Below are 16,056 nucleotides of genomic sequence, written 5' to 3'. Positions count from 1 at the left end.
TTTTTTTTTTTTGGTTTTTTCGAGACAGGGTTTCTCTGTGTAGCTTTGCGCCTTTCCTGGAACTCACTTGGTAGCCCAGGCTGGCCTCGAACTCACAGAGATCCGCCTGGCTCTGCCTCCCGAGTGCTGGGATTAAAGGCGTGCGCCACCACCGCCCGGCTGAGTTTCTAGTCTTATCCCTACTTCCACACATAGCTTATCACTATTCCATTTGTGGTTTACTTACATCATTCTGTTGCTTATCACTCCTGACCAGGGTTGTTCACCCTAGGCCTTACATGTGTTCCTTACAGGTACCTATGTCCGGCAGCAGCCAGAGGGCTTATTCACTGGGTGCAGTGGGGCCATACCCACAGCTTGCCTACTGTGGCACTCTCCCAGTGCATGCTAAGTCCTCTGGGAGGCCACTGTTGATCATGACAACCAAGCCCTGTAGAGAGTTCTCACCAGTGAGCAGGTGGATGATCTCAAAGGCATGCTTGATGAACATGCACACTGTTGGGCTATAGGGAGGTGCTCCACAGTAAGGCGAGGTGCTCCACAGTAAGGTGTGGTGTGAGCTTTGTAGAAGCACTTGGTGGGCAACACCAGGCACAGCAGCCTGGGTGCCTGCTGGGTTTCTCAGCTGGGATGCAATCCTGCAGGGAACTGTCACCGATTTGCACATTCTCAGTGCTCCAAGTCTCTGAGAGCTTGACGTCAGAGGCCTCTGTTACCGCCCTTGTGACTGCCTCCCACTCGGTCACCCTAGGGGCACAGCTAGGGCATCGCTGGCACCTTTTCCTAAGGTGTCCTTAAGTCTGAACGTGGCTGTGAGCCTTGTTTACTGTTTGTTTTCTCTTTGAGGCAGAGTCTGCAAGTCCAGGTTGGCCTCAACACTGGGTCCTGCTGCCTCAGCCTCCTAAGGAGCTCCGATGACAGGCGTGTGCCACCACACTCACTCGGTTGAACTGGGCGGTCTTAAGTTCCATAACCACCCCAGACTTCTCTTTACTCACACATAAAGGGAGGACAGCAAGAATAAGGGCTCAGTACTGAGGAAATGGCTCATTGATCAAGAGTGCACACTGTTCCAGAGGGCCCAAGTTTAGTTCCCAGCACCCACCCAGCACCCAATCAGGTGGCTTATAACGCCTGTAACTCCAGCTTCAGGGGACCTGACCTCCTTGGGCACCTGCACTATTGGGCATATAACCCCCACATAAGACACACACATTATTAAACATAAAATCTTTAAAAAAGAATCACTTTGTAGACCAGGCTGGCCTCGAACTCACAGAGATCTGCCTGCCTCTGCCTCCTGAGTGCTGGGATTAAAGGTGTGAGTCACCACTGCCTGGTGAAAATAGAGCATTTTTTAAATGGTAAAACCATTTTCATGGTTTAACCATCTCCATGGATTATCCTGTAGATTCTGAACAAGACCTAAGTGGTGAGTGCCTGGTATAGGCGTACAAGGTATGCCAGGAGCTGGAAATGCAGCTTAGTGGTTAAGAGCTGTTCTTCCAGAGGCTTTTAATACAATTCCCAGCACTCACACAGAGCAGGTCAAAACTGCCTGTGAATCTAAATCCAGGAAATTCCCACATCCTTTTCTGGCTTCTAAGGACAATGGACTCCTGTCCACATAACACACACACACACACACACACACACACACACACACACACACACACACACACACACACACCCTCCCTCCCTCCCTCCAGAGATCAACAGAAGTCAAGGTGTGGTGATATTGTGTTTCCCAAAATATTATGCACCCTAATAAACTTATCTGGGGTCAGATAACAGAACAGCCACTAGATATAGAGGCCAGAAAATGGTGGCACACACACCTTTAATCCTAGCATTCCAAAGGCAGAGATCTGTCTGGATCTCTGAGTTCAAAGCCACACTGGAAACAGGCATAGTGACACACGCCTTTAATCCCAGGAAGTGATGGCAGGAAGCAGAAAGGTGTTTAAGGCATGAGGACCCAGGAACTAGAGCTGGTTAAGCTTTTAGGCTTTTGAGCAGCAGTTCAGCTGAGATCCATTTGGATGAGGAATCAGAGGCTTCCAGTCTGAATAAACAGGATTGGCTGAGGAAATGGCAAGGTGAGGTGGCTGTGGTTTGTTCTGCTTCTCTGATCTTCCAGCATTCACTCCAATACCCAGCTCCAGGTTTGATTTTATTAATAAGACCTGTTAAGATTCGTGCTACACCAAGGTCCTTCTAGTTCTCCGAGGCAGAAGGGCAGATATGTACTTTTCCTTCCATCCTGCCCCTAAGTGGATTCATTAGGCCAACCCCGCAAGCCTGGGAGGAAGCCACCTTCACACAGGGTGAGAGCTGAACAGAGCTCAGTGGTACAGTCCGTGCTTAGTATAAGTGAAACCCCAGGTTTCAACTCAGCACCACAAAACAAAGCAAAATAAAAACCCCACACACAAACAATTTCTGCCTAATGAAGACAACATAGAAAACATCACACTTTTATTTTCAGTTGCTACCCCAGTTCCATGAAGCTGTTGCTAACAACCTGATGGGTTGTTTCTCTACATCCCTGGACACCGGGATGTTCAAACATCCACCGTCACAAATGCCCATAATAAACCAGCATTTTTTCTCACAGTCCTTGGGGGCACACCTCCCTGCCTACCCTGGAGTCTCCAGGCACCGGGAAGGCACCAGGCAGACTGACCAGCAGTACCTGCCTGTGGCTTTGCCCTCATCCCTGACCCCTCCAAGGGGAAGAAGAAAGAAAAATGGAGGGACTCAAAATCAACCAGTTCCCAAAACACAGTACAACCCACCATTAGCAAAGTAGTCTGGGAGTATAGTATCCCTCAGCTGTCCCCAACAGCTGCCCCCACCCCCCCAGCTGTACCCCCATTTGTCAGACTCAATGCTATTCCAGGCAGCTTCTCCAACCCTGTCAGGATTTTGACAGTGTGGTGGGATTACATAGAATTAACCAGAAAAGGAAAACACCTATCCCTATGAAAGCCACGGCTGAGGCATAATCCAATGAAACAACAACAATAGTGACCCTCTGGACCATTTCCCGATCTGTCATACAATTCCTGCCTACACCCTTCTCTCGGGAGACATGGTATCTGAATCTTCAAGGCTACAAGTTCCGTGAAGAAGACCAAGTGTTTTAGGAGGACAGCAGCTTCTATGGCCCCTCAGATGACAGCTGTGGCTGGCACTGAGGGCACCACCAGGTGAGCCTCTGGAATCCTCCGGGGGGCCCAAAGGTCTCCTTCATGACCTGGTGACCGGAAGGGCACTGCTGCTTCTGGTAGATCTGTGTGTGCTGTTTCTTGCCTTGGAATTTGTCCCGAAGCCAGTCTGAACTGAACTCCACCACATGATCCACGAGGGCCTCCAGAGAGGAAGAACTCAGGAGCGAGCCGAGAGAGAGGGGATGGATCCCTGCTCTGTACAAGGCTTCATTCTTTATAATGTTCCCTGAAAACAGAGACAGACATGAGGGTAGGAAACACTGTCTACATAACCTCACCCTCGCTATGGGGCCCAGGCTAGCCTCCTGGTCTTCCTGCCTCGATCTTCCAAGTGTTGAGTTACGTATGTGCCACCACGCTGGCTGGCAATCCATCTTAAGTTAGGATGAGTGGGGTCCGGCTTGCTGGGCCACTGAGCCATGACCTTGCTAAGGAGAGGAGAGTAAGCTAGATGACACATGGTAGCGATAGATGAAATAATTGTGTTTTTTTTTCCCCAAGAGTTTCATAATTGCACTTCCAGTTACAGGTTCTCTGCAAACTTGAGGGGCAGGCTACCTGGACTCAGCTGCACCCTCACCAGCAAGGTGCCCTTTGCTTTAGTATGGTGATATTTTATTTGTGCTGAAATGTGATTTTATTTGTATGTTAATAAAATTGCCTGAGGGTCAGAGCTAATAGCAAGCCATTTAGCAGAAGTCTGGCAGTGTTAGCACATGCCCTTAATCTGATCACATGGCAGACAGTGTCTGTGTGTTCAAGGACGTAGCCAGCATGGTGACACACGCCTGGAGGTCTGTATAGACAGGCAGTGATGAGGTAGTCATGTGGTTGGGTTTAGAGCCAATGAGAAAGCAGAACAGAAAGGCAACAAAAAACAGACACACAGGAAGTAGGTCTCTTTTCTCAGGGGAAGGATGGCGCAGCTGGTAAGCTAAAGGCTATTCGCTAATGCTCTGACCTCTTGGGCTTTTAATTCTTTATTTGGCTCTGTGTTTCTTATTTAATAAGACTGTTTAGAATTTCATCTACACTTTAGTTTCCTCACCTGAATAGAAGGGAAAGCTAACAAGTGATTATCCCTGGAGCAGTAGAGGACAGGACCGTGTGCCTGGGTCACTGAAGTCATGTAAGTCACTCTGGCTGTCACCGGTATCAATGTGCAGTCAGATCTCTGTATACATTCAAAAGCTGCTTCTGGAAGCCTTGTGCACAGAAGCAGACTCCATTGGTTCTCTTATGAAAGTACAAGGCTTTCCCACCTTCCTAGAGTGAGCCATGCCTATAGGCAAAGTCACACTTTCTATAAGGACTCAGCTTTGCTAATACCAACGGCTATAATGGCCAGCTGTGGTGCACTTACCACTCTCCTGTGGGTAGCAAGAAAGCTGCCACTGTGGAAATCAGTATGGCGGTTTCTCAGAAAATTGGGAATCGATCTACCTCAAGACCCAGCCATACCACTCTTGGGCATATACCCAAGGAATGCTCAATCATACCACAAAGATACATGCTCAACTATGTTCATAGCAGCACTATTCGTAATAGCCAGAACCTGGAAACAACCTAGATGCCCATCAACGGAAGAATGGGTTAAGAAAATGTGGTACATATACACAATGGAGTACTACCCAGCAGGAAAAACAATGACAGCATGAAATTTGCAGGCAAATGGATGAACTAGAAAATATCATCCTGAGTGAGGTAACCCAAACCCAGAAGGACAAACATGGTATGTACTCACTTATTAGTGAATACTAGATATAAAGCAAAGAACAATCAGACTGCAACCCACAGAACCAGGGAGGCTATATAGCAGGGGGGACCCTAGGATGACTCTGACTTATAAGTTTTGGTTTTACTCAATTACTGGCAAGTAATTGAGTGAATTAATTTCACTATTAGGATAAGAATTTGTACTGTATCAAGCTGATAATAGAAAAATAGATAAATAAAAAATGAAAAAAAAAAAGAAAGAAAGAAAGAAAAAGAAAGTTGCCCTCTCTGGTACTAAGAACTACACACACTCCTTGTCTCATCTAGAAATGCTCACAGTTTCACCACTCAGTTTGAAAGGACCAAGCAGATGCTATAATAGGTTGCTCAGTCTTCTCTCAGAGATCAGGCCTCAATTTCAGTTTCCTGACTTGAGCAAACAGTTTCTGGGAGGGCCATGAACAAAAGACAATTAATCACTGGTGCCCCTGGGAGCAGGGACAGGGAGATAGGACACACCAAGCCGGGGCCACTGAGCCAGCCCCCACAGTCAGTACGTGCTAGGCCAGCCAGCCTTCACAGCAGCTCAAGGACAAAGCCTGGGACTTGCCCAGGCCTGCCCCAAAATGGGTAACTGTAACCCCTAACTAACCCTAGCCAATTCAAAGTTACTAACATGATTGCCACTCACATAAACCAATCCTCATTCTGTTCCTATGTAGTCTGAAAACTCCAAGACTCCCCTTACTTTATTTACCCTGCCCCTTGCTACTCAGGGTCTTGCCTGCTCTGCTGCTGCATCAGACAGACGGAGAGGCCCAAGTTAACTCGCAATAAAAAGACTCTGCTTTTGCATAGGATTTGGTCTCTTGATGGTCTTTGGGGGACTTCAGGTACAAGTTCTCCAGAGCAGAAACCTCCTTCTTTCTCATGGCTTCTGGGAGCCTGGAGCTGATCTGATGCCTGCCTCTGTTTTGGCAGCAGGCATCTCCACTGCCCAAGAGCACGACCTAGTGTAGGAACACACCTTCCTCTCTTCTAATAGCCTTCAGGACAACCATTCACAGCATGTCATGACCCAGAACCTTCTATATGCTCCGTAGGTCACCAGGCTTTAGAGGGTGCCAGGCGCAAGACATTATCTATCCCTCTGTTAGGTGGTCACACTAATACACCATCAGGAGGCTCACAACTGACAGTCCTATCATGTCAGGACACAGCTGAAGAAGAATATGGGGAGAATTCTGAGTGCTTGAGGAAAAAAAAAAGGAAAAGAAGAAAGACAAGGGTCTTGCGGCCTCTGTTTCTTCAAAACAGAATGGTTCTTGGAATGTGTTCTTGTGCTTCCCCCAGGTGCAGTGGAATAGGAGTGTGGTTACTTCATTGTTCATTACAACTGGCTGTTGTTCCTTGTTTATGCCTCTGTGGAAAAAACATGGTTTTGGCATCTATGGCTTGTCCTTGTGGCTGGATACAGCTTGAACTCATGAGAACTTTACTTGGGTGACCTCTCTCAACCCCCGGTGTATAAATTGTCTTGATGCTCTGAATAAAGTTGGCTACGGCATGAGACTTTAGTCTGCCTCATTTATGGGCTCCATTTTCCCAGGTCCCACACGGCCTCTAGAGTGATAAACACTATCATGACGTGAGTGCCGCACCAGACAGAGAAGTGAGGACCTGCCTAACCTAACCTCTGAGTCTAAAATCAGGGATGCTAAGCCAACCTCCAAACCAGGAATGTTGGCACAACTGGGTTAGGAGTCCTCAAGTTCTAACTGCCCTACAGATGTGTGACTTTCCCATTAATCAACTCTGTGGGATTCCACCCTATCACATGAGGCATACCTAATCCTGAAAAGTATCTCTGGTCCAATAGCGTATAGCACACAGGCTGAGCCTGCCTTAGAGCTTCCAATGCTTGTCCTCGATGGAACTTTTCAGACAAGATGTCGCAGGCGGGCTCAACCACTGGGGGAGGACTCCATGACATCTGGCAATTATAAAATGCCAGGAAGCCACCACCATCAAAATGGAGTACAAGCCTGAGAAGACAGAAGAGATCACACATACAGCATTTTCAAATACAATGAGGTCATACATTCCATCCACCAATGTACAGTCAATTCATAATACATAAACAGACCCCTGTAGAGTAAGTTTACATGTACATATAGTTACCACAACATAATTAGCTCACACATACAACTATCAATGTACATCACAATATAGTTACCACTGAATAATTATGCCACATGAGCATACAATGACTACTATGTAGCTCACATTTGTACACAGTTACCATTGGAAAGATAACACATACACACAGTTTCTACTCTACAGGTAGACTGTGCATTAAGCTTCTATACTAGTCTGGATCAAACTGGGACAAATCATAAACATCTCAGGGCTAGGTGGAATAAAATAAAACATTGCTGTGGATATTGTACTTTATAAATAAAACACTGATTGGCTAGTGGCCAGGCAGGAAGTATAGGCGGGACAAGGAGAGAGGAGAATTCTGGGAAGTGGAAGGCTGAGTCAGAGAGACACTGCCAACTGCCCACCATGACAAGCAGCATGTGAAGATGCCGGTGAGCCCCGAGCAATGTGGCAAGGTATAGATTTATAGAAATGGGTTAATTTAAGATATAAAAACAGTTAGCAACAAGCCTGCTACGGCCATACATTTTGTAAATAATATAAGTGTCTGTGTGTTTATTTTATAAGTGGGCTCCAGGACCGGGACTGGCCAGACTTGGTTGGGGGCTGGAGAGAAATTCTCCAGCTACAAAACATATGTATACATTGTTTTCTAATTACATTGTAGCAATACATGTTGACAGTTAAAAACATGAAAAGCTGTACATATACATTGTTTTCTAATTACATTGTAGCAATACATGTGACAGACAGAAACATGAAAAGCTGTAAGTCTCAATCCAGGTTAGCGGCAAACTGAACAGAAGTGGGCAGGCTCACTGGGAAATGGTGGCAAAGATGGCACCACTTCCAGTGCCAGGCTGGATTCACCTATATATATGTGTGTGTTTGTTCCTACACATATAGGTCCCTGAGCCTTTTGGATGTTAGGACAGAAAGTGTTAGGACACACTTTGGTGAGGAAATAACGTAGGGATAAAACTTTGTAGGGATAGCTAATCCAATCAAAGCAGCCTCCACATCAGAAGTAGGAGAACCCGAGTCCATGTCTGACCTAGTTAGTGTTCTTGGGAAGGGCAGAGGCAACTTCAGAAAGCTAAGAGCTGGGTACTGTGGTGCATGCCTGTAATCCCAGCAGTCAGACTGAGACAGGAGGATTATGAATTTGAGACTAGCCTAGGCTATACAGGAAGACTCTTGTCATAAGATAACCCAGCAATATTTCTTGTTTTTAATTGTCAGAGCCTACAGATGGCTCAGAGGGTAAAGGTGCTTTCCATCAACCCTGATGACTTTGATCTCCCAGGACCACATGCTCCAGAACTCACAGAACCAACCTGCTGCGAGTTGTCCCCTGATCTCAACATATGTGCCATGGTGTATACCCATACACACACACACACACACACACACACACACACACACTGAATAAATATAGTAAAAAATATTTTCTCAAGAACTGTAGGTGAGGCTCAGAGGATTTGCTTAGCAACAATGCATAGCACCACAAAACAATCTATCAAACTTACAGAGTACCTGTGTCATTTCGCTAGAAGGAGACTCCTTTGCTAAAAGGGAAAGTCACACATGACCATTGACCACAACAAAAAAACCTTAAAAACCCAAAATGGCCAAAATGCTTTATAAACACACTCAAAGGATGCACACTAGCCTGGAAACAATCCTGACAACACAGGTTACCAAATCCTAAAATACATCAGCATGAGGCTGCTGAGTTGACCTAGCAGGCTTGCTATGAAACCCTGACCTGAAGGGTTGGGATTTAGCTCAGTGGTAGAGTGCTTGCCTAGCAAGCACAAGGTCCTGGGTTCAGTCCTCAGCTCTGGGAAAGAAGGAGGGAGGGGAAGAGAGAGAGAGAGAGAGAGAGAGAGAGAGAGAGAGAGAGAGAGAGAGAGAGAGAGAGAGAGAGAGAAGAACCCCTGACCTGAGTTTGACCTCCAGGATCCACAGTGAATGGAGAGAATCAACTCCCGGAAATTGTCCTCTGACCTCCACACAGGGTTGCATGCATGCACAAACTCATGCAATAATAATGAAATACATACTTTTCATTGCTAGCGTGTATACTAATAACCCAGTGCAGGTAAGAATTGACCAAATCCAGCCATAAGTACTTTCATTCCCTTCCAGAAGCAACTGGGAACTGACTGAGGAAAATAATCCTAGATTGTTCTTAGTGCTCACAAACTGAGTAAGAAGGAAAACCATGTCCCTAAATTCAGAGCACAAGAGTCTAGACATACGCTTTTCTTCTGAGACAGTTCACTCTCAAGTGTCATGTTGGCTGGAAACCTCACTCTGTTTTCTCAGTGACCCAGGCAGTTACAATCTTCTGGAGTGCAGACCAAAGTCCAGTTCTTATGGGTAAACATGCACCTCTTTCTTGCTGTGGAATAACCCTTTGGACCCTCTAAAAGATTTGTCACTCGAATTGGTTTAATAAAAAGCTGACTGGCCAGTAGTCAGGCAGGAAGTACAGGTAGGACACCCAAAACTAAGATGCTGGGATGAAGAAAGGCAGAAAGAGAGGAGTCACCAGCCAGACAGAGAGTAAGCAAGATATAGATTAATAGAAATGGGTTAATTTTAGTGGTAAGAGCTGGTTAGTCATAAGCATGAGCTATCGGCCAGACAATTGTAAATAAGATGCTGAGTGGTAGCCAGGCAGTGGTGGCGCATGCCTTTAATCCCAGCACTTAGGAGGCAGAGCCAGGTGGATCTCTGTGAGTTCCAGGCCAGCCTGGGCTGCCAAGTGAGTTCCAGGAAAGGCGCAAAGCTACACAGAGAAGCCCTGTCTCGAAAAAACCAAAAAAAAAAAAAAAAGATGCTGAGTGGTTATATGGGAGCTGGCAGTCAGGACAGGAAAACTCCACCTACACTTTCTGCCTCCAGGATAGCAAGGTCTGGTCATTCCCAAGTGTGACTGTTCAGCCATGCCTTGCCACAGAGAGAACCACATGAACACTGCAGACCCTACCAGGACCCCCGTACATGTCACACATTACCTGGCACAGGGTCTTTCCAGTCACCTCTCTTGTTAGCTTTCTTTGCTCTGGAGAAGTCATTCACCCAGATACTGCCAAATAAACCAAACCTGACCTCTAGCCACCTCTGGGCAACTGCTAAAAGGCTGTGTCCCCTAAGACCATAGGGACCATCAGATCCACTAGGAACAGGCTCCTCAGATCCAGAGGGGCCTGCAGACGTTTCCTGAGCATTGGGCCCCAGGGCCAGCTCTGGGTCCATGGCCTCCTTCTGCTGCACTCCTTGTCCAGGCTGTGGGCCGCTGCCAAGTAGCTCCATCTCCTCATCGGGATCAAACTGAAGGAATAATTTTTTCCCATGTACCTAGCAAAACAAAATGATAACAACAATGAACATGTATTGATCCTTAGAGCCCTATACAGGGGCCAAAGCTTCATAAACAGCTGGCTGCCAACAGTCTGGCTCCTTTTCCTCACCCAAAGTTTGCCCCAGCACAGAGACCTTCTTGTGTTGGGTATAAGGTCTATTCCTTCAAGAGTTTTAACAAGTAAGTGTGTCTTTGTCCATGTTCTAGTGCTGTGAAGAGACATACTGACCAAGGCAACTTTTAGAAAAGAATGCATTTAACTGGGCGCCTGCTTATAGTTAATCTATAATCATCATGGCAGGAAGCAGGCAGGCATGGTACTGGAGCAGTATTGGAGAGCTTTAGATCCTGATTGACAGGCAGTAGGCAGAGAGAGAGAGAAAGACTGGCCTGGCATGGGCTTTTGAAACCTCAAAGCCCTCATCTCCAACAAGGCCACAATTCCTAATCTTTCCCAAGAGTTCTATTCTCTGACGATGAAATATTTAAATATCTGAGCCTATGGGATTCTTCTCATTTAACCACCACAAAGTGTTTTATGCCCATATCCAGTGAAGAAATTAGAGCAAAGAAACCGAGAACTTGTTCAGCTCACATAGCTAAGCAGCAGTAGAGCCCAAGTGTTACTGTACAAAATCCACCCCATGTCCTATGTTCAGATGCTCATAACTAAGCGAGAAGAATCTAAGACTGATGAGAATACAGCCTTGCCCTGTTTCGGTCTCACTACACACCATGAAGAACACATGAGCGTAAGAGTGTAACAGGAGAAGTAGAGGGTATCCCAGAGGGATGGAGGGATGATTTCTCAGCTTGGCAAAGCAGACAGGATAGCATAGCCAAGTGGAATATGAAGAGAGACTAAAACTACAATGGTAAACTGAAGGTAAACATGGGCGTGGAAACAGTCGAGAAAAAAAAAAAAGAAGGAAGATGTGCTCAAGCAGGGGGAAACATGTCTACACTGTGGGCACAAACTAACTGAGCTGCAGGTAGCTAATATGAGCAAAGAATGACTTGGGGCTAGGTGCAAAGCCAGAGAGACAGACATGAGGTCAGTCCACGGGGAGTCCCTGAGCCCACTGAAGAATTCTGACTCCCACTCAGGATGAGAAGGTCTGAATCCAGAGCTTCAAAAGTGCTCATTCCTTACTTTGCAGCTGGCCTATGAGGCCGTGCCACTAAACCAAAGATGCAAGGAAGACAAGGAAAAGTTCTCTAGATGATGCATGGAGTCTTCAGGTCTTTTTGTATGGGTTCTTCATAGTTCCCAGACCACTGGACAGGAAACCCACACTGAAAGAACAGGGCCACATGCACTCCTAGCATGGCTGTCCAAAGCTTAAAGAAAAGATGCCATCGTCGTCAGTCGGTAGTGGCACACGCCTGTAATCCCAGCACTCGGGAGCAGAGCAGGTGGATCTCTTTGAGTTCAAGGCCAGCCTGGTCTACAGAGCTAGTCCAGGACAGGCTCCAAAAAGCTACAGAGAGACCCTGTCTCAAAAAAAACAAAAACAAAAAACAAAAACAAGAAAAGAAAGAAAGAAAGAAAAAGAAAAGATGTCACAAGACATCCTGGCTAGATGTCTTCAGGGGAGGTGGGCGGGGCCAGCACACTTAAGCCCTGGGAAAGCAAAAACTCACCTGGCATCCTGAGCCACAGAGCCTGGAAGGAGGCAGGGTGGAGCTTCTTACTGCTGCCCCCTGTCTTGACTACCTTCTGGCCCACGAAAGGGGAGACAAGGTGGTGAAACTTCCTCACAGATGCCCTTCCGGCATCTCTGCAGGTAGAAAGTGGCAAAGGAGACCACACTGACTTAGCTCGGTCCTCCCTAGCACGTCTGATGGAGTGTACCCAGGGAGCCAGTCCGGATCACCCACTTTAAGAGTATATGTGCCCCAAACGAAGCCTGACTGAGGTGGGGAATCAGATCTCAGAAAGACAGAGCTGGGCAGGGTAAGGGCCAGCTCTCAGCAATGGTTTCTCTTGCGGGTCTCTCACTCTTATCCACGCAGCAGATGTAATCAACATAGTGTGCTGGCTACTGTCTACTTCAATGGAACTGCCGCCTCAGTGGTCAGCCACTCATTTGCTTGGTTTCTGAGACAGGAGTTCTGGTGTGTCGCTATCGGGGAGCCAGTACTATGTATTTCTAGCTGTCCTCAAGACTCAACAGCTCTCCCCGTGCCTCAGGCTCCCTCAGGCTCCTTCAGGCTGGGACGACAGCGTTGCAACACCTCCTTCTTACTTTTTGCTGGGTATATTAGACCTCTAACTCATCTCCATGCTTCTTTCTCTGTCCTCCTTCCCAATGCCACCCCCAAAGCAATCATTCCGATTATCCTCTGCTCACTTATCTATACTTGGATCTGGCTCTCTCAGGGCCACCTCAGGGAAGGGGACATGCACTAGTTATGAGATCTCCAAAAGTGGTTCTCCAGCTCTGACCACAGTGCTGGCTGGCAGAGCTCAGAACTGTGACAAGTAGACACCAGCCAGGCAAGGAGGCCACCAAGCCGCTTAACTCCTGATAACATGCCTGATGGATGAGAGGCCGCCAGTAAAAGCAAGGCAGGACTGTCTGTCACCCCTCCCCTCCCTGTTCTCAATCATCCAAGGTCACTGAGAGCCACCAGGATGAGTGAGAGAGCCTGAGTGCCCCACCCGGCAAGGGCCACCTAACTTTATCGACCACTCACCAGCACCAGGCTCCATGAACTAAGGTGAAAACTAACAAAGCACATGGCTGGTAGTGAGTATTTCAGTGTTTCTAAAAGCAGGTGTTGGTTGGTGTTGGTTTTGTTTTGTTTTGGTGTGTAGTGTTTTTAAGTCTCACTCTGTAACCCAGGCTGGTCTTGAACTCTGAACAACAGAGTCCTCCTGCCTGAGTCCCCAAGTGTGAGTTACTGGAATTATAAGTGTGAGCCACATACAACTCCCTCTCTACTAAGACACTTAAAACTTACATTTTAATGGAAGACTTGGGATACCTAGCCACCCCCATGAATTTTCATAGCTTCGTAAGCAACACATTCAATAATGCTGTTTTTCGTCTTAAGACAGGTTTGCCTATATTCCAGATGCCAAGCTGGCCTGTAGCCCTTGTATGGATGGCCTCCACTCTCATAGTATCACTGTTATTACAGGCTGAGTTACCACTCCTGTTTATGCACAAACCCAGGGCACCTTGCAAGCTAGGCTACCCCCCTTTCAACTGTGCTAAATCCAGGCTTCAATAATGCTTACGTAAATTAAATTCCTCCACACTTGGATGCCCACCCACATTCTTGGAAATGGGTAAACAGTTCATCTACTCAGACCTTCAGGGTTAACTGCTGGCCGGAAGGCGGCTTGCCAGTCACTGGCACCGTGACCACCTCTCAGTTCAGAGTCCCCGGCCTCCGTCAGAGAAAGTTCTGGAAAAAGCCCGCCTGTCCAATGCACCATCATCTTAAATCTCTACAGCCCCATGTGGTGCATAAGCCTTTAATCCCAGCACCCCCAGAGGCAGAGGCAGGAGGATTTCGGAACTGCAGGCCAGCCTGATCTACATTTTGAACCCTGGCTACATCTGAGATCTTGTCTCCAAACAAACAAAACTCGTGGGCATGCTTTGATGGTCAGGAAAGGAATGAGATGAGAAAATGAGAACCTTGGCTTCGTTGCTAGAGCGAGATGGCCAGGCTATGCAGGACGCGGTCCCTGTTCTCCAGCGGCCAGGCAGTCTTAGGAGGCTGCGGTTTCTCAACTCTTCAGTGCGTTTGAAGGGGGAGTGAACAGGTCACGAGGGCTCGGGAAGGTGGAAGGCAACGTGATCAACAAAAACAAACGCACGATCCCAGCTGCGCGTGTCCGAAGAAAACGCTGCTTTAGTTTTTCTGTAATTGACTTTTCACCAAAGATTAAAAGAAAAAAAAAAAAGTGTTGACAACGTGCACTTGTGTGTGGCCCCGGGAGGGTGGGGAGGAGGCCGAGGCGCCCTGCGGGTCCCACAGAACCGTACACTCCAGGATCCGGTCCCCGCGGCCGCACAGGACCGCAATCCGCCGCGCCTTCCAGTTCCAGACCTGGGGGGAGGGCGCGTGTGGTGTGTGGGCGCGACAGGTTCAGCCTGCGTGAGCACGGGACGGGGTGGCGGGAGCCGAAGAGCTCCTGCGGGGGGTAGCGGGAAGCTGCTTCCGGGACTCCAGGGCTCCTCCCAGGGACCGAGCTCGTCCTAGAGGTGATGCGAGCTGCGGCTTCTCTCCTGGAGCTCTGGAGATGGGACCTCCGCGATGGAGGAGCTACAAGCTTTTCCCCTGGAGGTGGGTGCATCGGAGATGGAGAGCTGCGGTTTCTCTCTGAGGTGTTGAGATGCGGTTCGCCGCGGAGGGGGACGGCAGGTCTTCTACTCAGGCTCCTCCCACAGGTGGGAGGGATGCTGCGACCTCCTCCCTGCGGTGACCACAGGAGGCTCCCTTCCCTGGGCCAAGGTGCAAGCTCTTGCCCTCGCTCGAGGAGCCCTGGGAGCATATTCGCCCGACCCCCCAGCTTCCCCGCCCCATACCTACCCCCCTCCCCAGCCCCTCCGTACCTCCGACTCCCCGCAAGCTTGCCAACTCCTTAGGGTCTAGGAGAGTGGACTGGTACCTATCCAGTGGTACCGCTCACAATCCAGTGGCCTTGCGTCATTCAGGCCAAGACAGACGTTTCAGGTGTTCCGCACTCTTCGCGAAGCTTTTGTTCTTTGAGACAAAGTCTCACAGTATAATGCGGGCTGGCTTGGAGCTCACTGTGCAACCTTGGCTACCCTTGAACACCTGGATGATCTCCAGTTTTAGTCTTTAAAGTGCCGGAATTTTAAACACAACTAACATGCCCGGCCTGAAAAAGCTTTGAAGAGTGAGATTGTTTTTAATAGTGTTTGAATTTTTTACTATACGCTTTAAAAAATGTTTTTATTGCGTACTGAAATTTTACTTGGAAGAATAAAGACGAGTAGCAGGTTGTTCAAAGATAGCTAGGACTCCAAGGAGCATGGGAGCCAGCACTTTCCAGGAAGTTAAGAGACCTTTGGCCAATTCTGAGCAGGCCTACAGGAGGACTTGGCCAGCACAGGGAAACAGCCCTACTTGGGTAGCACTTCAGCTAACCTTCCACCATAGCGCCTGTTACAGGGTGAGAGCAGAAGAAGAGGCCTCTGAAGTCTGAGGGCGAAGGTCCCCTAGAGGCAGAGGGTGAGCTTGAGGACTTGGATTTGCAGGAGGGGGTCCCTCCTTTATGGATAAGTGCTGGAGTATGCTTTCCCACTCTGCATCTGGCTCCTCCGAGAATCGCATCAAGGAACGCTGGCGCTGAGAAAATGAATGGTTCCCAGCTTGCTGCCGTCACTTCACATCACGAGTTTTAGTTTGCTGAGCACATGCTATGTGTAAGACACTCTGGAAAATCTTTACTAGACTGCTCGTTGTTAGCTGTGGGAAAAGAAGCCAGCCACAACACCCAAATCTAGTCTTTATATGGTGCGGGACGGCCACCCACCAACCCCACAGTTTCCCACAGTTTCTTGAGTGAGAACAGCAGGAAATACT

At 48.0% G+C, this 16,056-nt stretch overlaps 1 protein-coding gene across 1 annotated transcript; it reads right to left on the bottom strand.

Moving 5' to 3' along the window:
• Positions 1 to 2,456: 2,456 nt before the first annotated feature.
• Positions 2,457 to 14,998, bottom strand: LOC114693803 (endonuclease 8-like 2). The gene is given in 4 exon segments (XM_028870334.2): positions 2,457 to 3,459; positions 6,798 to 6,994; positions 10,132 to 10,481; positions 14,480 to 14,998. Coding segments are annotated over 4 exon segments (1,380 nt in total). The 3' UTR covers positions 2,457 to 3,145.
• Between the last annotated feature and the right edge of the window lie 1,058 nt (positions 14,999 to 16,056).

This window comes from Peromyscus leucopus, unplaced genomic scaffold (assembly GCF_004664715.2).
Source record: "Peromyscus leucopus breed LL Stock unplaced genomic scaffold, UCI_PerLeu_2.1 scaffold_243, whole genome shotgun sequence".
NCBI lineage: Eukaryota > Metazoa > Chordata > Mammalia > Rodentia > Cricetidae > Peromyscus > Peromyscus leucopus.
The sequence above is the reverse complement of the archived record's forward strand: the minus strand, read 5'-3'. Positions and strand labels throughout refer to the sequence as shown.